The sequence below is a fragment of the Martes martes genome (genome assembly GCF_963455335.1).
Source record: "Martes martes genome assembly, chromosome: 4".
NCBI lineage: Eukaryota > Metazoa > Chordata > Mammalia > Carnivora > Mustelidae > Martes > Martes martes.
In genome coordinates, this window is record NC_137891.1 from 33,255,957 (window position 1) to 33,279,090 (window position 23,134).

The 23,134-nt window shown below is 42.7% G+C and overlaps 1 protein-coding gene across 2 annotated transcripts in view; it reads left to right on the forward strand.

Annotated features, from left to right (window-relative positions):
• The window catches only part of DPYS (dihydropyrimidinase), an 82,711-nt gene that overhangs the window by 14,183 nt on the left and 45,394 nt on the right, over window positions 1-23,134 (forward strand). For both annotated transcript variants that reach the window (XM_080801509.1, XM_080801508.1), the window contains exons 3-7: window positions 3,477-3,656; window positions 5,025-5,214; window positions 17,379-17,535; window positions 18,958-19,099; window positions 21,417-21,559. In XM_080801509.1, coding sequence (XP_080657635.1) covers window positions 3,477-3,656; window positions 5,025-5,214; window positions 17,379-17,535; window positions 18,958-19,099; window positions 21,417-21,559 — 812 coding nt within the window. The remainder of the gene's footprint in view (window positions 1-3,476; window positions 3,657-5,024; window positions 5,215-17,378; window positions 17,536-18,957; window positions 19,100-21,416; window positions 21,560-23,134) is intronic.

Genomic DNA, 23,134 nt, shown 5'->3' on the forward strand with positions numbered 1-23,134 from the left:
GCGTGGTTGGGGGGGGGGCGAGGGGGGGCGGCCCTGATGGGGCGGGGGCGAGGACAGCATTTTTTCCTTTTAGTTCCCTAGCCCTTGCTTTGTGCCAGATCAAGAAACTGGTCATGTCAAAACATAAGTTGGTGATATCAGTTGCTTCCTGGGTGACTGGAAGTCAGAATTAGAGGGACGACTTTTCCTTGCATATTCTTTTTGTACCTTTGGAATTTGGATCCTGTGAAGTATTATCAACTTGAAAAACTAAAAAAAAAAAAATTAAAGCATATAAAGATGATAGGCTACATCCTTTATACTCATTCACAATAGCCTTTCCTCATAGGTAATCCATGAATTGTAAAATCTTTAGCTGTAATTTTTAAAAGTACTGAACTTCCCAATTTTTAACACCTCCAAGCTCTTTTAAGCAGTATTTTCCCACAGAGTAGAGCTTTTATTAGAAATGTTTAATATCTGGAGAAAGAACAAAGAAGGGACAGACCAGGAATGTTTTGAAGGCTAACTCCCAGCTGTATGCTAACCTGGTGCCCTTCCTGCTCTGTTCTCTAATATGAACACGGGGTTGGATGGTTTCATGGCGAAGCTGAAACCAGCCCTCCGTATCTGCTAACCATTTAGGCCATGGCAGAAAGGACAACAGAATTCAGATAGAAAAGATAGTTTTGAGAGATGTTAAAATACATTTATTTCTGCTCCTAAAAAACATGCATGCGTACTTTGGAAGAAATTTTTACTTGAATTTCGATTGCCAGCATGTGTTTCCATGTTGGACTTCATTCAGAAATCCTTTGACCAGAAAGGGTTCACAAGGGTGACTTTATTTGAAGTTACCCTGTAACTTGTGTCCGCACTTACCCCCAGAGGTTGGGCTTCGGGCACCAAATTAATATAAAACACATAATTAATCTTTAACTGATAGTTTCTCAAACATAATAGCAAGGTTTACAGTCCACAGCAAAAGTTACTTTTTCTCCCAAAACACCATTCTAGGTGATGCATCTAATCTCTTTTCCACTGTTAGGGTCTTCTTGGCTTTCCGCTTTCTCCCTGTCTTCCTCCTTCCCTCCCTCTCGCCTTCCTCCCACTGTTATTTATTTTTTTTTTAAGATTTTATTTATTTATTTGACAGACAGAGATCACAAGCAGGCAGAGAGGCAGACAGAGAGAGAGGGGGAAGCAGGTTCCCTGCTGAGCAGAGAGCCCGATGCGGGGCTCGATTCCAGGACCCTGAGATCATGACCTGAGCCGAAAGCAGAGGCTTTAACCCACGGAGCCACCCAGGCACCCCTCCCACTCTTATTTTATAACATAGAGCAAAGTTGAAGATGTTGCCTTTTCCAGTGTTTCTCACACTTCAATACACAAATGGTTACCTGGTGAAATTGGTAAAACACAGATTATGTTCTGTTAATATATCCGTTTGCCAGGGCTGTTGTACGGACTGAGCGGCTTAAAAAACAGAAACCTAGCGTCTCGCCGTTCCTGGAGACTCAAAGTTTGAGATCAGGATATTGAAAGGGTTGCTTCCTTCTGGGGCCTGTGAGGGAGAGTCCCGTGCAGGCCTCTCCCCGGCCTCTCGTGGTTGGCAGGTAATCTTGGGTGTTCCGTGATTTGTAGAAGCACTGCCCCAGCCCCTGCCCTCGTCTTCACCTGGCATTCTCCTGTGTGCCTGTCTGTGTCCAATGTCCCCTTTTTATGTGTCTTGGATTGGGGCCCCCCCTCATGACCTCATCATCACCGATGTGATCTGCGATGCCTCCTTTTCCAAATAAGGTCCCATTTTGGGGCACCTGGGGTTAGGGCTTCAACATATGAATTTTAGGGGGTGCACAAGTCAACCCATAGCAGCAGGTCTGGGGCAGGGCCTGAGAATCTGCATTTCCAGCCAACTCCCAGGCGATGCCCATGTTGCTGGTTCAGGTACCACACTTTTAGAGCAACAAGGCCTAAGCCACACCACCTGCATGTGCTAACAGTGTTTAAGACTTTTTTTTTTTTTTTGACTATAAAAATAACAGACTCGTGGTAGAAAACTTGAAAGTATAGAAAAGTAAAAAAAAAAAAAAAAAAAAAAAAAAAAGACACCATAAAACCCACAACACAGTCTATCATGTTGTTTCGGGTGGCCACTCTGCAGCCAGCACTGTTCTTGAACTTGGCCGTGGACAAGCTCTACAAAGCCCCTGCTCTCGTGGGGCTGAAATTCTAGTAGGGGAAGCCCTGAAAAAGTAGATATACAGTATGTCGGGTGATAAAGCACCACAGAGACAAGTGAGAGGAATAGGAAGGGGGTAAATCGTGACAGAAGTGAGTACTCTGACATGGAATAGAATCATCTGCCAGGGCGCCTGGGTGGCTCAGTGGGTTAAGCCTCTGCCTTTGGCTCAGGTCATGGTCTCAGGGTCCTGGGATTGAGCTCCTCATGGGGCTCTCTGCTCAGCAGGGAACCTGCTTCCCCCTCTCTCTGCCTCTCTGCCTACTTGGGATCTCTCTCTCTGTCAAATAAATAAATAAAATCTTGAAAAAAGAAAAGAATCATCCACTAACATCACTGATTCATTAGAAAAAGATTGCCTTGTTTTACTTTGCACTTCTTAATCAGCAGAAAAGTTAACATTTTTTTCATGTTTATTAGTCATTTGTGTTTCCTGAATTGCTGGTAGTGTTTTTCACCTGGAACGTTCAAGACTTTTTCTTAGTAAATTGACAGACAACAACCAAGAGCAATCGTCCTATGCGTAGAACGTGTGTTGTGTGTGTGTGTGTGTGTGTGTGTGTGTGTGTGTATGAACATATAGAAATTCAGACAACTTTCTTTGGTCAAATCTACCAATTTTTTCTTTGAAGTTTTTCGTTTTCATTGAGACTTGAGTTGGACCTGCACGGGTAGTGACTCGACCTTGTTTGGCTCTTACCTTGGGCACACCTGACGGCTCCTGAGGATTCCAACCCCTTCAAGTCTCTCACCTGCCGCGAGCTGCGGGCGGCTCAGTGGCGCCCTTCTCTCCTCCGGCGTGATGCCCACCCGAGGCTTTCAGATCTGAGCCCAAAGCCCCGCCTCACTTTAGCTTGGAGTCCTCCTAGAGACTTGATTGCTTCTGTGGCTGCCAAGTGACTTTGTTTTCATTTTCTAAAATGATTTCTTCCCATCAGGAGCTAGATGCCAAGAACTCTATGTCCAAGTGAAGAAATGAAGTACTTTGGGGGGAAACTGAACTCTTTCATGATTTAAGATTATCTTACCAACAGCACCAGATGAATTGAGGTCTAGCCTGGGGGCAGGATCAGGGCTTTAACTGCGTTTTTTTTTTTTTTTTAAGGAATTTAACTCTTGTCCTTATTTTACTTAATTCTCTTCTGAATGCCACATTTTGAAGGTTGAAGAGGATACTGACATTGTTATGTAAATTAAAGCGTGGCGTATTGTGTGTGTGTGTGTGTGTGTGTGTGTGTGTGTGATTCCCTTTTAGGTGAAAGAAGAAATGAAAATCCTTACCCAAGACAAAGGTGTGAACTCCTTCAAGATGTTTATGGCCTATAAAGACCTGTACATGGTGAGGGATGAGGAGCTGTACGCCGCCTTCTCGCAGTGCAAGGAAATCGGAGCGATTGCTCAGGTCCATGCAGAAAACGGAGACCTGATTGCAGAGGTAAGCATTTGCCACCCCCCCCCCCCCCAGAGCTTCGCCACGAATGAAAGGGCTGTAGCTTGGGCTAAAGACAATGGGGCCCAAGTAGGTGAACTCATTCCGTGCCCTGGGAGAATGGACATATTCAGATGGTATAGACATTGGAGTGAAGATTTCCCTTTTTCAAATCAGCTATCAGATCTCAAACATGTTTCTCAAACAAATACTTTTGTGTATCCCAGCTATTTTTTTTTTCTTTTTTTAGTAGCTCCGCCTGCTGGTTCAGAATGCCAAAGTGCAGACATGAGCGGGATCTGATGATGTAAGCAGTGTGTGGTGGTGTTAAGGGCTGCTTAAAGCCCCACTCTTTTCAGAAACTGGGTATTAAAATGTGCTCTGGAGGAATCTAGATGGTATTTATTTCTCATATGAGTTCCATTATTAATGCCCAAAGGATACACTATCTGCAAGATTTAAAGAGCTGTCTCTTACCCTTTATATTAGCTGATTTTTTTTTCCTCTCCCTAGGCTCAGCTCCCATTAAAGTCAGGGAGAGTGAGGCTGGGTGGCCAGGAGGCAATCAGGACCTGGGAAGCAAACATGAGCTGTAAACTCAAGCAGACCAGACTTTAAATGGACTTCTCCACTTCCCAGCTAGGTGACACCCAGCAGGCCATTTTCCCCATTCCAAGTGTTGACTTCCTGCTTTTTTTTGTAAGGAAGAAATAACATTCTGGAGTAGGAAAATGTCTCTTCTGATATCATTCAGTGGGTGGGACAGAGGGCAGTGAAGACTGTGATTCAGTAAAAAGCACAGCTGCTTACATAATGTCCTATGAGTCACTTCAACAATATTGGGAATTCAAATATTTGGTTTTATTTTATTTTGTACTGAACCGGTAATAAGAATGTGATTCGAATTAACCTCCTATCTTTTTCAGCTATTCAGTCAAAATAATTTAATTATGAAATATGTGAATGAAAAACTAACATATACCAAGTGTTATGTTTATGTGTTAAATTTATGTTTGCCAGGGCACCTGGGTGGCTCAGTGGGTTAAAGCCTCTGCCTTCAGCTCAGGTCTTGGTCCCAGGGTCCTGGGATCGAGCCCCACATTGGGCTCCCTACTCAGCAGGGAGCCTGCTTCCCCTGCTTTCTCTGCCTGCCTCTCTGCCTACTTGTGATCTCTGTCTGTCAAATAAATAAGTAAAATCTTTAAAAAAAAAATTATGTTTGCCGAATACGCATACTGTACACGCACACACACACAGAGCTCTGCACCTAACAGGTCTGAAATCCTGGCTGTGTATTTAATTCACAGTAAGGTAATGGTACTTGTCATTAGTAGACCTTCCTTGCATATATGTCTGTTCCCACTGTCTTTTTAGGGAGCAAAGAAGATGCTGGCGTTGGGAATAACAGGGCCCGAGGGCCATGAGCTGTGCCGCCCGGAAGCAGTGGAGGCGGAGGCCACGCTGAGAGCCATCACCATTGCCAGTGCGGTGAACTGCCCTCTCTACATCGTGCACGTGATGAGCAAGTCTGCAGCCAAGGTCATAGCGGATGCAAGGAGAGATGGTAATTCCTGAGCGAGAAGCTCGCCTGTAACTCAGTAGTAGCTAAAGAGGGAAGTAAATCGTCCACAGTTCCTACTTTGCTTATGAGAAAGTTGCATGGGGGCGAGGTTGGGGGGGAGGGAGGAGTGCCTGGGGGGCTCAGTTGGTTAAGTGTCTGCCTTCTGCTCAGGTCATAATCCCAGGGTCCTGGGAGCCGAGTTGGGCCCTCTGCTCAGCAGGGAGTCTGTTTCTCCCTCTCCCTCTTCCTGCTGCTCCCCGTTTATGCTCTCTTTCTCTCTGTCAAATAAATGAATAAAATCTTTAAAAATAAGTAAATAAATATCACAAGAAGTTACCTTTATTACAAAAAAAAAAGTAGTACTTGCATTTTCATAGCTTGTCTTCCTTCCTTCTTTCTCATTAGCATCCTTTCTGTTTTCTTGCACATTATGCATGTCTAGTTGTGCCCTCCTTTCTGCTTGTCTCTTAGGCATCTCCACTCTCTTCTTCGTACCTGAATCAGGATGGCGCAGGGTACACAGGGGGTGCTCAACCAATTTCTTTCAAATTGAATTGATTTGTCCCACAGCTCCTTGGGTATTAGAGCTATTAAAGCAATTATCCAAATAGTATTTTTATGACAATTAGTGTAAGATTTTAAAACCAAAGTCCCCCGCCCTCCCCCCCACCCATAAAATATAATAGACCCTCCTAGGATGCACTAATATCATCGCACTTTTAAAGATCAGGAAATCAGAAATAGTCTTATAAGTCATCCTGGCTCTTTGTTTTCTTTTTAAACTGAAACTGATTGAACTTCTAAAATATGGATTCTAAAAATGATCAAATTAGATTTGGCATGTCTTTAATTAACACTAAGATTAATTTTGTCAAAATCGCTTCTTGTTGCATGAAGTTTCAAGAAGAATTTTGTGCAAGTCAAATGCATTTTTAAAATGTAATCCATCGGTATCTTGTGTTTAGAGTAAACTCAGTTTTACACAGGAGCCAAGAAGGGCTTACTACCAACCATCTCTGGTTACTTCTCCCCACTCCCCTTCCCCAATAATATAATTTCAGTATAAGAGAGCACCGCGGTTCAAAAAGAAAATACTGCAATTTTAAAGTTACAGTATTCATTTTAGCCACCAGGTGGCGCCGTTGCCAACTCTGTGGAATTGGTGGTTGTATAATTATTTGCTTTGTAAATCATGTCCCGTTGTCCTACAGCCTGTCAGTCAGGTCCATAATGTCAGAATATGATTTAAGAAATAGCAAAATCAGCAGAAACGGGTAGTCTTAGCCCACATAAAGCTACTATTTTGACAGTGCTGTCAGGAAACTGTTTGTTGATCTTAAGTATTAATTTTTTACTGGGATAGAATTCCATTAGGTACAGAGTAAAAGTCTAGAGAAGGTTTTGGAATAAATCATGGGCATAAAACTATTAAACTTGAGTATGGACATTTTAATTTTATTTTAAATTTTAAATTAAATTTATTTTTTTTAAAGATTTTATTTATTTTTTTGACAGAGAGAGAGATCACAAGTAGGCAGAGAGACAAGCAGAGAGAGGGGGGAAGCCGGCTCCCTGCTGAGCAGAGAGCCTGTTGCAGAGCTCGATCCCAGGACCGTGAGATCATGACCTGAGAAAGGCAGAGGCTTTAACCCCACTGAGCCACACAGGCGCCCCTTAATTTTATTTTTTGAATACGTAAAGAATTTACATGGTCCGAAAGTCAAAATTACATATTAAGAAAAAAAGATTCTCAGAGAAGTCTTACTTCCTTCCCCAGCAACTTCATCCTCTACCCAATTAGTCATTATTTTTATTAATTTATTTCTGGCCTATCTTTATAATGTTTCTCTTTATGAAAAAATACATGCATATTCTTATTTCCCTTTCTTTACTACTTGAAAGATAAAATAGTATATCTCATGTTCTGTATTTGGCTTTTCTTTCTACTTGAAAATATGTCTTAAAGTCAGCTCATGTTAGGTCTCGAGTTTCTCCATTGTTTCCTACGGGTACGGTGTGCCTCTGTATTTGTTCAGCTGGTCCCCTAGTGATGGACACTTGGGCTGTTTTAGTGTTTAGCTCTTAGGTATAAAACCACAGTGATGGCCTTGAACCTGTGCTATTTTATGTGAAACGTGTATTCGTTTTCTATCGCTACTGTAAACATTGCCACAAATTTAGTGGTTTAAGACAACACAAATGTATTCTCTTACAGTTCGGAAGGTCAGAGGTCTAGCCCACATCTTACTGTGCTAAAACCAAGTTATCGGCTATGCTTGTTCTTTTCCTGGAGGCTCTAGCGGGAGAATCCCTTTCCTTGCCTTTCTGACCTTCTAGAGACCACCTACATTCCTTGGTTCACATTTCCCTTGCTCCGTCTCCAAAGCTGCAAGGGTGGGTGGAGACAATTGCATTATTCTGCTCTCCTCTTCCGTCCCTCTCTTCTGCTTTAAGGACCGTTGGGTTACATTGAGCCCTCCCAATTAATCTGGGATAAAGCCCCTATCTCAAGGTTCTTAATTTAATCATGTCTGCAAAGTCTTTTTTGCATCATAAGAGCACGTGGCCACAGCTTGTGGGCATGAGGACGTGGCCGTCTTTGGGGCACCATTTTTCTGCCTGCCACGGAAGAGGATCTTCAGGGTAGAGTCCTCAAAGTGGGACTGCTGGTTCAAAGGGTAAATGCATACAGACTTTTTGGATATTGCCAAATCCCCTTCCAAAGGGGCTGTAAATAGGAAATATTTAAAATCTCAACCCAAATGTCCCAGTCAAGTCAGACTTACTGTGATAACTTGTGAAAATGCTCTAAGGGGCCATGTCAGAGGCCGCAGAGGTCCAGAATAAATTGGCATAAGAGCTTTCCCACGCCTGGCATGTGAACTCTCACACGTGATCAAGCAGGAACCTGAAGGGAGTAGGGGGTGGGTTGGGCATAAACAGTGCCAGATTGTTCCCACGGTGACTGTCTGACAACCCAGGGGCAGATCCCTGGAGAGTATAGAGTGACAAGAGTTGGTGGACCACATTGACCTTTTGCTCATTCATTATCTAACATGACTTCTGAACATGAACAAGCAATATACCTCTGTTCATCGTTACCATGTTTAAATAAGAAACAGTTCAGCTTTACAGGTTTATGATATGCACACGTCCTATCTGTAAATCCTTTGCCAGCCCATTCTATCATCAGAGCCTTTGACGACCAGAGTGTGGTCCCTAGAGTGTGGTGTCAGCATCCCCTGAGAGCTTGTTAGAAATGCAGAACCTTGGACCCCATCCCAGACCCACTGACTCAGAAGGTGCACTTAAGCTAGAACCCCAGGTGATTCATATGAATATTAAAGCTTGAGAATCTCTGTTCCAGGAAGCACAAAAGGGATCCAATTATTAATTCTTTAGTGTAGTAGCCTAGCAATACAATGCTATTAAGTTCGATATTATTGTTGAATTGCCAACCATCTACTCAAAAGAGAGCAGCATGGTCGTTAATGATTATATACAACCCACATTATTTGTTGAGTACTTAATGTGTGCCTGGCACATATTTTAATAGGTCTTATATCATTTCCTGTTTTACTATCTATTATGTCATTAGTGCATTTTAATATATGTTAAATTTTAAAATTGTCATAAGAATGCTAAGTCAAGTTTTACCAGTTTGGGGACTGATGAAATTGAGACTTGGAAAAGTTTGGTAAATTAAGCCCAAGATCACTTATTGGTAGGTGCTAAACCTGGAATTCAAGCACAAGTCTGTGTGGCCCCCAAACCCCAATTTTTTCCATTACTCTCCACTTTATTCAAGAAGAAATTGGTTTACAGAGTTAGGAAATGCAGATATCAAGTTTGTATTTAATTGGCTTTGGTATTTGGCCTTATACATTTTAAAATTTTTCTTAAAACAGTATCAACATTTTGTTATTTTTTATTATTCTTGAAAGAGAAACACACGGTTGGAGTGATGTCACCAAGATGGCAGCTTAGGTCGGTCCTGACTTCGCTCCCCCTCACAGGAGCAGCCTAACATCTATTCAAGTGTAAGATACCACTGAGAGAATCCCAGAACCCAGAGCTGAGGCTGAGGCACCCCCTGCACCTCAGAGACCAAGACAGACTTGATTAGGAGGGTAAGAGAAGTGACTACGCAGTGACTACACATGTGACTACACATTGCCCCTCCCCTAGGCCAGTGCAGCGCCACCTGTAGAGGTCTCCCTTGAGGCTCTGGTTCCTCCTGTGGGAAGAGAGAACCCAGGGGGAGAGCCAGCCTCCCTCAGCATTGTGGGTCACTTTGGGGAGCCTCGGCTCTGCTCTGACATCATGAGGAGTTCAGGGGAATCCACAGAGCTTAACCACTGGGCCTCTGACTGTGGGGAGGAAGGGAAGGGCGGCAACAACCAGCACACGGATCTTGACAGAGAGTTCACTCCTGCAGTGCCCAAGTAGTAATCCCACACGGCAGCTTTGATCATCTGCGGAACCAAGCTGGGGGCACAGTCTGACCGGAGGACTCTGGGGGGGAGGGGCAGATCGGCCCGGTTCAGATCCCTAAACCAGGAGTTTTGCTGACCCTAGAGCCCGGTTTGCTCACGCACAGGCAAGGAGCTGAGTCAGGGCCCCACCTGCTGCGGGAGTGCCTTCCGACGCCATCAGACATGAAGGGTTGGCGACCATCCCAGAAGCTATGCAGCCCAGCAGTGCTCACGCACAGAGATAGACAGCTAGAGCCGGTCACACAGAGCACAGCCAGCAGTAGGCACAGAGGCCCCCCACGCTGTGCAGAGGCAGGGGATTCATTCATAGCCAAGGCTGATGGTTACACCTGGTCCCTGCCAACCCAAGAGCCTGTTTGGGAAACTGAGAAGAGCCCGGAGCCTCACTTGGGTAAGGAACCAAGCCAGCCGTCCCAGCCAACCGTTCTCAGCCAGTGGCACCCCTCTGCCCTGGTCCCTGTCGTCAGACCTCAGTCACCTCAGCCAAAAATAGACCATAATAGCAGGTCCCACTTGCCCAAAGACATCACCAGCAGACACACTCAGAGAGCCGAACTGAGCCAACTGGTGAATGTTTCTGCCAAATTACCCAAACGTGCGGACACGAACCTAAGAAATCAAGGATTGCAAAACAATCAGGTAAATATGATCCCACCAAGGAAGCTAATCAAGCTCCAGTAACGGACCTACGAGCTGCTGACGGACAGTTCGGAATAATCCCCGTAAGGGAGTTTAGCGATCGACCAGCAACAGACAACTACATGAAATTAGGAACAAGAGGCATGAACAAAACGAGAAGTTTGGCAAGAAAATAGTAACCATCAAATAGTAGCCAGTCAAAACCCTAGAAGGCTAAGAGTTCAAAAAATACAGTAACCGAACTGAAGAATTCCGTAGAGAGTTTCGAAAGTAGACTCAGCCACACAGAGGGAAGAATCGGTGACTGGAAGGATAGAACTGTCACCCAGTCCGACGACTAAAATGGGGAAAGAATGGGAAGAGGGACGAAAGCCTACAAGAATGATGAAACACAACAGCCACCAAGACCAACCAATATTCACATACGGAATTCCAGAAGAAGAGAAAGAAAAAGGGACAAAAAGTATATTTAAAGCAAGAACAGCTGAGAGTCCCCCAAACCTGGGGAAAGAAATGGACATCCACATTGTTTCTTGCTGAGTCAGGGTTCCTTTTTTTTTTTAACATCTTGGTCGCGATCCTGGACTATCTATGTTCATGACTGTCCTTCATAAACTATTGCCATACCTCTGCTTTCTTGTCTTTCTAAAATCGACGCAAACTTCTGGTCAGCTGTGGTCCCTCTTTCCTTCTCAGAGCACCCGTGGGGCTTGCCCATCTCTCAGACATCTTGGTGTAGCTGAGAAGAAAGAGACGGAAGTGTTCGTTGCATCCCCAACTTTAAATTGAAGCCTGAGCGTTCCCTGTGTACCTACCTTGAGGTTTTCTTTTAGCACTCGCGATCAAAAACAAAAAGCAGGTTCCGGGAAAAAAGAATAAACACGTCCTGTGTAAGCTATTGAAATCGGAATCGCTTTGGACAGTTTGCAAGGAATTTAAATTTCATGTTTATTTCTGGTCTTAGTTCATCTAAATTGAGTAACTAGAACTAGGTTAGTTCTCATCCTTCGTGTGAGAAGCCACTTTTGCAAACATGAAGTATGAGAACCAGAAGGCTGCCCCTAGAATGCTATCCTTTTCCGGAAGCAGAATCCGCCTCCCTTGCTCCATACCCCACGTGTAAAGTCGGACAAACCAGCTGTATTTGTGTCATATATAGAAGTTCCCATCTGCCTGGCCCCAGACCGCACTCACTTACCAGTCATGCCTTTGTCCAAATAGTATACGTGTTGACATGTGTCCTCGGCTTCGGTGACACTTTTTATTTTGGTTTGTGTCGCTTTAGTTATCCATGCCCCCTTTTTCCACATATTGGCCTCTGGAATTATCAATGGCCTCACGTGCGTGTGGAGTCGCTGTGTTTCTGGTGCTCTATTTTGAATGATGGGGACCTCTCTCAGAACCTACTCGATGCTCTCTACTTGATGTGTATCTGTTATAATTTGTTTTCCAGCTATGACTGAAATTATTAATGCTTTTTTTAAGTTTCTAGTTTAACTTGTCTTAATAAAGTTCAACTCGACTTTATATCTGTATTCCTGTCTTTAGGGTATAAATAAGTTTTACCTGAACTTATTAATAAAACCCCAAATTTATTGGACACCAAATATATGCCAGGCAGTGTGCTCTTGGCCTTTGTTTTGCAGAAGGAATTACGTTCATTCGGATCCTTAAGTAACTTAGAGTGACCCGAGCTACATTGTGGTTGAGGGTTTTTTTGTTTGTTTGTTTGTTGGATGTGGTTTGGTTTGGGTTGGGTTGTACTGATTATAAAAGCTTTACTTTCCAGGCTTATTGTTATAAAGTGCAAACTTGTATTACAGAGAGGTTTTCGATGTCTTCCTTTCCACTTTATTTAAGCTCTGCCTGCCCCCCACCCCCTGCCACGTTCCTCTTGTGTTTTAGAAGATGGGCAGAAAGGTCCATGCAGGGACCGCTCTCCCTCTCTCTGGTTGCCGTTGCTTGTGAAAGCTGAACAAGAATAAATCGAATCTTGTTATCACAGGCGCGATTAGCTGATGCTTAGGAACCGGCGCTTCTCCTAAGAATCACGCGGAGCTGAGTCAAGGTGACTCTGAATCCCAGACTTCCTTTTTCTGTACATGAACATCCAAACACTCCCTGGTACTTAAAATTGAGAACAAGATGATTTACTTTATGTCCAAGTGCAAAGCAGTTGAAGACTGGCCGTTTTAAAACATTTTTTCTTAAAAAGAGTTGTGTTTAAAAAACAAAGCAAAACAAAACAAAAAAACGAGTTGTGCAACCATAAGGAAACTAACGTTTCTGGAACTTACTTGCTGCTATAACAAAGTACCACAGACTGGGCAGTTTAAATGACAGAAATGAATTTTCTCATAATATCAGACACTAGAAGACCAAAGTGTTGGCAGAGTTGGTTCCTTTTTTTTATTTTATTTTATTTTTTTATTTTTTAAGAGTTTATTTATTTATTTGACAGAGATCACAAGTAGGCAGAGAAGCAGGCAGAGAGAGAGGGGGAAGCAGGCTCCCTGCTGAGCAGAGAGCCCAATACGGGGCTCGATCCCAGGACCTTGAGATCATGACCTGAGCCGAAGGCAGAGGCTTAACCCACTGAGCCACCCAGGCGCCCCGGTTCCTTTAAAAAAAAAAAAATTATTTATTTATTTGAGAGAGAGAGAGAGCACAAGAAGGGGGAGCAACAGGCAGAGGGAGAGGAAGAAGCAGGCTCCCCACTGAACAGGGAGCCCCATGTGGGGCTCAATCCCAGGACCCCAGGATCATGACCTGAGCCAAAAGCAAATGCTTAACTGATCCAGCCACCCAGGCACCCCGAGTTGGTTCTTTCTGAGGACAGTGATGGAAGGATGTATTCTAGATCTCTCTCCTTGCTTTGTAGATGACTGACTTCTCCCTCTGTCTTCACATCGTCTTCCTTCTGTATGTGTCTGAGTCTAAATTTCCTCTTCTTAGGAGGACTCCACTCATATGGGATTAGGGCTTATCCTAGTGACCTCATTTTAACTTAATTACCTTTATAAAGGACCCTTCCAAATACAGTTGCATTCGGAGATACTGGGGGTTAGGACTTTAACATTTGAATTTGGCAAGGGGCATAGTTCAGCCCATAACATGAAGTGAACCCAGAGTCCCAAGATGGTAGGTACTTTCATATGCAGTAATTTATTGGATCGTCATAAAATTGCCACTCTCTCTTAGAGACACACTGTGACCCTACTTCACAGATTAGACAAACTGAGGCTAAGAGCAATGACTCATCTTACACAAGTCACTAACTAAAAAGTAGCACAATCAGGATTTGAACCTGAATCTGTGTGATCTCTACTATGCTGTTTCTCTGGATTTTCCTTGTTAGTTGAAGATTTCCTTTCTTTGTAAATATGATATTTTTTGAACCAAACAGAGCCCAGGAAGGTTCTGCTCTATCCTTCTAGCTGGGAAAAATTATTTTTATAGATGTGTTTGGCTTTCTGTTGGTAGCCAGTGCTTCCACTCCTGGGTACTCATGACAGCTTCTCTGCATTGTTCAACCTTTTGTAACAGATCTTGGGACTTGATTAAGCGCTACTGGCAAATCTAGACAAAGTGTGAACACCTGCTCTATCACTTTCATCTAACGAATGGGTTGTCTGGTCAGAGGGGAGTTTGGATTGGCTTGACAGGTTTCATCATTTGGAAATCTTTAGACACTCAGTAGGAAAAACTCCTTTAAGTGGGAGATAGCATCGTTAAGTGCAGAGTCTCTTTTGGCTTCAGGCCAGGAGAGAGGAGGAGAGATCCTGTATGGGTGGACAGGGTACAGTGCAAACCTTGCTGAGACAGTGGGAGGAGATGAATGACGAAGATGTTCTATCTCCTGAGAGTTGTTGAAACCGTCTGGTCTCAAGTGTAATCAGGAGAGTACCCAACTAGGACAGATACAGCTCTTTTCATTACCAGCCTGCTAAGCAGAGTAAATGAAACCAGTAAGTGAAATTGGAAAATTGCTCAGCCACATCCACAAATGGCTTGTGGTTGACTTAAACATTTCAGAATACATATTCGTTACCAAGAAATGACGAATGACACTTCACCTAGTAACGTAATGTGTATGTATGATAGGATACCAAAATACTAGGGTTCTAATTCCGTGTACCACTTACTACCTGTGTGATGTGGGCAAAGTAGTTCGTTTCATTGAATGTCAGTTCCTTTATCTGTCAAACCAGCATGCAGGTTGCCATGAAGGTCAAATGAGATACATGATACTCAAACTCTATTTGCCAACTATAGAGTGCTATACATATGTTAGATTTTTTTTTAAAGATTTTATTTATTTAATTGACAGACAGAGATCACAAGTAGGCAGAGAGGCAGGCAGGGAGAGAGGAGGAAGCAGGCTCCCCGCTGAGCAGAGATCCCGATGTGGGGCTCGATCCCAGGACCCTGAGACCATGGCCTGAGCCAAAGGCAGAAGCTGTAACCCACTGAGCCACCCAGGCACCCTCATATGTTAGATATTTTTATTATTACTTTATTTTTGGCCCAAGTCTAATAAAACTCTCGATTATGCTGAATTATCCAGTTTGATTCTCCAATTTATGGATTACCCAGGACACAGGCCCCTTATTTACCTCCCCCCTTTTTCCTTCTTGAATACTGGGAATTTTTTGGAAGATGCCTTAGAACTGTTGTAAAATAGGGGAAAGAGTAATTGGGAATTTTTACCTTTTATTTACAATTTTAAAAGTATATTTGTATATGCTTAATGGGGAAACTATTGAAAATAGCCCCATTCACCTGGGTGGCTCAGTCCTTAAGTGTCTGCCTCTGGCTCAGGTCACGATTCCAGCGTCCTGGGATCGAGCCCCACATCAGGCTCCCTGCTCGGTGGGAGGCCTGCTTCTCCCTCTCCTGCTCCCCTTGCTTGTGTTCCTTCTCTTGCCGTGTCTTTCTGTCAAATAAGTAAATAAAATCTTAAAAAAGAAAAAAAAAGGGAAGAAAGAAAATAGCCCCATTAATGAAGAGCTTGTTGTATATACCAAAACCATGGCCTATCACATTTTAAAGGGGCTTAAACCTTCCAAGGAGATTACATGTCATCTGGTTTCAAAACGGTCCTGGCAGACTCCTGGTAGATGCTGACACTTTTAATTTTTCCTGAGAGCTATTAAAATTGTAGAACTTTGGAACTGTATCCCCATCTCACCTTGATGGCCAAATGATTGAATAGAGCATGTGATAAGAATCTTTCCTGTATGATGAAGCACCGTGGAAAATCCTGAGTTGGCAGCTTGTAAAGTGGTTACAGATCAAGTCTCTGAGTTTTTCATTGTCTGAGCATCTATCTGTATGTTCCCGTAGGATAGGAAGTTCTCTCCATACCCGCTAGTCAGATAATGAGGTCCAGCCTGCTCGCTCTATAGCAAACAGTACGTTACCTCTTAGTTCACATTAAAAAAAGATTGTTCTTTGTCCTACACACAGCACAACGAGAGACTAATGGTATTTCCTCTTTTCTGGGAGTAAGGCAGTAAGAAACAGAAGGGGGATGGGATTCAGTGTGTGTGTGTGTGTGTGTGTGTGCACGCGCGCTCGCACGTGAAAGAGAGAGAGAGAAAAAGAGAGGCATGAAAGTGAGGGATCTTAACGGATTTTCTATGTTCTTGGGAGGTAACTGTTACTGACCGTGATACTTGGTTACTTAAGAAGCAGGGTTTGTTAGGCTTCAGTAAGACTTGTTTTGTGATTTGCAAGAGGAAAATGGTTAGTTTAGGAAAAGAAATGATCTGTGAGAGGGTGCTACATTCCAGTTGAATCTGACGCAGGCAGGTGATGGCCACCCACGGTCAGTATCCTCCGCCGAAGTTAGTTAATTTCAGTTCTCTATCAGGATTTTCACTGAAATCCGCTGTCTGACTAGCCAGAGTGAAGCTCGCAGAGTTCTGTGGGCAGGCATCCCTTACTCTGTGTTCACCTCTGTGACTGCTTGGGGACAATCAGCTCAATGCCGGTGCATCTATTATCCCAACAAACGCTAATCAGAGATAGGATTCTGATTTTAAATTCAAATTCACTAGGCACTATTAGCTTTTCTAACATTGTGTGCTCTTGATGGCCTCATTTGCATGATTTTTTAAAATATGCATGTCTGGCTACAATTTTATTATCTGAGTGTTCTTTTATTTAACATAAGTTTTTGGAGGAGTTTTGTTTGTTTTTTTGGTTGGTGGTTGTTATGGTTTTTGTTTTTGTTTTTGTTTTGTTTTTTTATCCTTTAAGGGATATGAAGAGATTCTCAATCGAGTTGTAACAGAGCTATACCATGGTTGAACTCCATATGACCACGTGATAATTGTCACCAGGGTAGTATTTGCATAGAAGTTAGGACTGGAGTCCAAAATGCCTAGATTCAGATCCTACCTCCTCAACACCATCCATGTTATGTTGGGTGCATGTAATACACCTGTACAGAAGTTACTTATTTTCATCTTTCAATGGGGATAACAATAGCATTTGCCCCGTAGGGTTTTTGAGATAAATTCATTAGAATGGCACACATACCAGCCAGCATTTGCTAGATTAGGCTACAATAACAGCTGAATCGGAAATGTTAACGGTCTCCAACTACTGAGATTTCTTTCTCCTTCGGACTCATGTCCACCATGGGTTGCCACTAACTGTGTTCCATATTCTCTTCATCCTGAGACACAACTGAAGAAGCCCCCTGTGGTAGTCTAAGGACAGAAGGAAGACTCGGCATGTTACTTCTTTCGGATTTAATTGGCCAAAGTAGGCCATGGGGTCAAGCCTTGTGTCGGGGAGTGGGTATAATCATCTACCACAGCGTGCACTGCTCCTGGGCAGAACATAGTAAATGCTCACGAAGCAGTAGTTTTCATTTTTAAATCCTGTCCATGAAAGGTGACTTGTGGTCTGGGATTCCTATCATCCTTTGCTAGCACAGAGAAGACGCATATTTATGTGTTTTGTCAGGTGGTTCTCTTGAGAGCAAATGAAGGGACTGAATGCTTCCTTTGATGTTTCCAGGGAAAGTGGTCTATGGAGAGCCCATAGCGGCAAGTCTGGGCACAGACGGCACGCACTACTGGCACAGAGAGTGGCACCATGCAGCCCACCATGTTATGGGGCCGCCTCTGCGACCGGACCCTTCAACGCCTCACTTCCTCATGAATCTATTGGCTAAGTAATAATTTAACAAATGATTGTGAAGGGTTCTGCCAAAATAAGGTATCATATGAGTCTTGGGTTTGAGCAGAGGACATCGTGTATTCCCATCTGACCTTCGTTGACCTCTATGCAGTATTCTGTTCTACTTGACATGATAGGCTGTGAGGAGTCCCTCACCTGGGACCAAAAAAGCAGTGGCTTAATTATGATATGGTATCAAAATCTCTCCCAGACACAGAGAAATCAGATAATTTTTACTAAAATTTTACTCTCTTCTTTTTCCTCGTCTTTTCTGTCACCTATGGCCTGGAACCTAGTCTCTTGATGATGCTTTGTTTTTAATCATCCATATATTCTTGAATATTCTTCTATGACGAACCCAAGAAGTAGATGTGCCTGTGTACATCTGACAGGTTATGATCTAGGGGCCACCAGAGGGGTGAAAGGCAAAATCCTGCCCTCAGAGAGGTTATCCCCATGAACGGCCATCCAAACTATTTTCAGAGGTGCTACTTTCTGGGAAGTTATGATTACTTTTCTTGGAGACCCCAACACTCCCCATTCAGATACTAGACCCAAGTTAACAAAGGGTTTTTCACAACAAAAGTTCGAGTTCATTTACCTTTTTCTTTCAGCCTACTTCCTCCTTCACACGTCTACATCTCCAAGATTATTCACAATTCAAAGCAGGGCTCTCTGCCTCTGGTGACATGAACATCCTCAGCCAGTGTCCCATCTCTGCTCACCTCAATGTTGCCATTTGGCCAGGGGCTGCCTCTGTTCATGTGGGTCACTGAGGTTCATCTTTGTGTAGTGTTCTACTTGCAAAGAACTTTCCCTTACGTTATTGCCAGTGATCCTAAAATAATTATCATCGAGTACATATCATCATCATCATCAGTTTCTAGATAAGACTGAGCATTAGAGGGGCGTCTGGGTGGCTCAGTGGGTTAAGCCTCTGCATTCGGCTCAGGTCGTAATCCCACAGTCCTGGGATCGAGTTCTGCATTGGGCTCCCTGCTCTGCAGGGAGTCTGCTTCTCCCACTGCCTCTACCTATCTCTCTCTCTCTCTTTCTTTTTCTCTCTCTCTCTGTCTTTCATGAATAACTAAATAAAATCTTAAAAAAAAAACAACCCTGAGCATTAGACAAACTCATAATCATAGTACTAGCCTGTGATGGAGTCTAGAACCAGTTTTTCTGACCTGAGCATGATCTGGCTTCACACTTCTTGTAAGAGTATTATTTTCCGAAAGTGCTTCCTAAAATAGAGATGGGTATGGCTGAAATATGTGCTTGAAAAAGTCACTCATTGTCCATTGCAGCTTTCTGCCTTTCAGTTGAGAAGGGCATCAGAAGAACAGGAAAGGTTCTGGTAGTTTTCTTCTGATGTCTTTTATCTACTCCTCCCACACTTTTGTGTGTTCTTCTTTTTCAGTGGTGATCTAACCACAACAGGAACTGACCACTGCACTTTCAACACTTGCCAGAAAGCTCTGGGGAAGGATGATTTCACGAAGATTCCCAATGGAGTGAACGGTGTTGAGGACCGGATGTCAGTAATATGGGAAAAAGGCGTGGTGAGTTTCACAGGATCCAGTTTGTTTTATTGAACTCTTTAGCCAAGATCTGGCTCATTTCAGGACCAAAGTGCCACAAACCTTCATAGAAAAGCTTTGTGATTGTTTTTATTAGAGTGGAGACTGGGAATGCAGCACCGTGACCATCGCTACCCCATCCTCCAGGACAATAATAAAAAATCATTTTCATCTCTGCATAACTGAGTTTAGATGATGCGTTGCATCATTATGCAGACATTAGGGGGTAAATTTAGATTGGGTACCAGGAGGATTCCTCTCTAGTCTATGTTATAGCCCTTCTACTTGATTTCTTGTTTTTGAATCCCAATTCCTCATGTATCACTGCTGTAAATACTTGGAATGATTGAAAATACATGAAGGATTTTTATTCTGTTTGTATCTCCTTCTCATGAAATTTTTGTAGATGTCCCCTTTTGAGGATCTTTGTATATCATATTTTTGAAACTGCTGTATAAAATCACATAAATAACAACCCAAAGTTTAGAAAAAGAAATTTTTTAAATGTCCATGATTTAAAAATGTCTCCTGGATCATGGAGAAGAATCAGGTGGCTAAATGTTCATATGTTCACCTGTCCATCCACTTGACACATGTAGTTGTACGGATCAGTGGGGAGACTGGTCTGGTTATACCTGGGCCACCATTTTCATGTCATTCTCACCCATTTTTCAGGAGCCCTCCCTTAGATGACATTATCTCACACCTCAGAATCCCCTCCACATACCATTCTTCCTAACTCTAATTATTTACCAGTTATTGTCAATTGGATTCCTAACATGTCTCCTTATTTACATCTTCATGTTGACTACTCTAGTTTGAAGGCTGTCTTGTGTGGATCGTTGCAGTAGTCTCAAAGCTGGTGCCCCTCTGCCTGGCTCTGTTTGCTTATTCTATATTACCTATGTTATCCTCTAGTACCAGTGCTGCCTTCCAAAAACAAAGGACTATTCATGCTATTTTCTTCTTTAAAACCCTTAAACATTTTCCATTACTTATACGATGACATTTGAATGATCAGTTTACATGTAAGGATCTCCAAAACATCTCCATAGCCCTTTCTTCTGCTAATCATCTTTCAGCCCTTTGTACCTCTACCCTAACTCTAATCATCCCACATGACTCTTCCTCTTTCTCTTTGCTTAGATTTTCTTGCTAAAAGTTCAACCTTTTTCTCTGAACTTGTGCTATTATAATGAGTATGTTCGTTAAAGCAAATTTCCATAATATAGCAAGTGTGTAAATGACTTTTAAAAAATCGAATATTTCCTAATAATGTACAGAAACTGTGTTATTTTATGAAACATTAAAATGGTTTACTCATGGGAATATTACTCTCAGGTTGTGGTTCTTAATCATTTTGTGAGACATGGACACATTGGTAATTAAATAAACCTTATTAAGGATGCTCCTAACCATATAAATGTACATAGGGATAAGCTCTCAACATTTAAAAAAAAAAATGAGGGGCGCCTGGGTGGCTCAGTGCATTAAAGCCTCTGCCTTCTGCTCAGGTCATGATCCCAGGGTCCTGGAATCGAGCCCTGCATGGCATCGGGCTCTCTGCTCAGTGGGAAGACTGCTTCTCTTCCTCTCTCTCTGCCTGCCTCTCTGCCTACTTGTGATCTCTGTCTGTCAAATAAATAAATAAAATCTTAAAAAACAAAACAAAACAAAAACCCAAAATCATATGGTTTTAGAAAGACCACATTAATCCACAGTATGTCCATATTAAAATCCCTTATAATAGACTCCATGATTATTGGTTCATGTACATTTCAGTAGCACAAAATTTAATCTCTTGAGTTGATTTTTCCTCTTTCTAAAAGTCTTGTCATCTGATTTAACGGTCTGTCTTATTTTAACTCTATAATATTTCAACTGTTGTCTACATGATCATCTCATCATTCTTAGGTCTACAGTAAATAAACCAGATCATAAATGCAGTAGGGAGTGGTAGTCAACTCTAAACAAAAATTGAAAATACTATTGCCGACATCTAGCTGTTGTCTGTGTGATTCTGGGAAGGATGGAGAAAATTAGTGAAGGGTGGGAGTTAAGCTTAAGCTTGTGAAAAGTTATCTTCAGGCTTGTGTTAACCCATCATCCCTATTATTATCATTATGATAGTTTAAGGCTCACCAGCATCCCCAGAGGTGTTTGGCTCCACAGCATAAGAAATTAGGTGCAGTTCTGTTGGGTTCTAAGAGATACAAGTCTTGCACTTTTATGGATAGGAGATGTTTAAGTATGTGGTCATTAAAACACATGCATTTTCTTTCTTGAACTGTTTTTACAGCATAGTGGTAAAATGGACGAAAACCGGTTTGTGGCAGTTACCAGCACAAACGCGGCGAAGGTCTTCAATCTCTATCCGAGAAAGGGAAGAATAGCCGTGGGGTCAGATGCAGACATTGTGATTTGGGACCCAAATGCCACCAGGTAAGTCTGCGTTCTTGTATTTTTTGGGCTTCTCCATGGAAAAAAAAAGCACTAACTTGCAAAGAAATTATTTATTGACCTCAATCAGACACTTCTTATTAGGTGATTAATTTACCCTGTGTTTTGAGCCTGTGCACAAGATAAGTGTGTGTGTGTGTGTGTGTGTGTTTAGAGATTTCATCTATTTATTTGAGACAGAGAGAGAAAGAGAGAGTAATGAGTGAGGAGGGGGCAGAGGAAGAGGGAGAAGCAGACTCCCTGCTGAGCAGGGAGCCTGACACAGGCTTGATCCCAGGACCTTGAGATCATGACCTGAGCCAAAGACAGACTCTTAACGGACTGAGCCACCAAGGCGCCCCATGATAAGAGTTCTGATCTACAAATATTCCTTTGTTTTCCTTGGCATAGAGGATGCAAAAGTTGTGTTGCTTCCCATCCCCTGGAGATGCATGTGTGTGTAAAACCAATATGAATTTACCACTTCAGTGGTAAGCTTGGCAAGCACCCCAGTTCACACGGAGGAACGGTATAGAGAGCAATGAAGACAAGAGGAGGCTTAGTTTGAAAAGGGCTGACTTGAAAACTCAAAATAATTATAGCCTTTTTAAAGCTTTCAGATAGAAAAATTCCAGCACAAAGGATGTCACTTTTAGTTAGCCAGATTTTCCGGTTGATTTCATCTTGAGTTTATCATTCCCAGTAGACTCCAGCTTTTTGTTTCCAATTTCCATAATTCTATGTTAATATTGCGGATTTGGCAATTTCCACCAATTCAGGAAAGCATTGAATAGAGGCTGAAGCCCTGGTAATTTCTCCTTCTAAGATACTAGCAGAGACAACACCTGCATCCGAATTTGTATCTCCTGTAACCTTCACATTTGTATTGGAGAAAATCCCACATACTATAATGTTATCTGTGCGTGTGTGTGCGCGTCAAGGGGGATACATAAGGCCTTCTACCTTCACTGAATAGGCATTTATTCAAGGTCTACTAGGTTAATTACTGTACTAAGCAAAAATCTCTAGTTTCTTGGAGGTGCTATTGTCACAGGGGCCCAACTTTGATGGAAATGCTCCTGGGTACCTCTGGGGAACAGAAGATGGAAAAGCACCACGGCTACCACTGCAATGAGCTTAATAAGCCCCAAATATTTCCATAGAAAATGCTTGTCTTTTGTAGTTAAACACTCCCTGGGCATCCATTGTCCCAACTCAGGCAGCAGTTCACGTGGTGGGCAGTCCCACAGCCATCGCAAGCATTAGTGACCGTGTACCAGCCTGTTGCCGGCTTACGGTCTCGCAGCACAGTACATGGTGATATGAACATCTTATTTATGTAAATGTCCTAAGATACCAACAAGGCAGAGCTCAGGGTCTTAGTTATGATGCTAACAAGGAACTGTTGCTTATTTAAGGATTAAATATCTGGTGGTTACATCCTCAGACCCCTCTCCCTGCAGAAGAAATGAAGACAGATAAAATCAAATTTGGGGCAACTTCTCCACGAGACCAGAAAAACTGTCCTTGGGAAGACAAAGGGGAAAAAAATATTGCTTGGATTTGGATTGGTCTGCG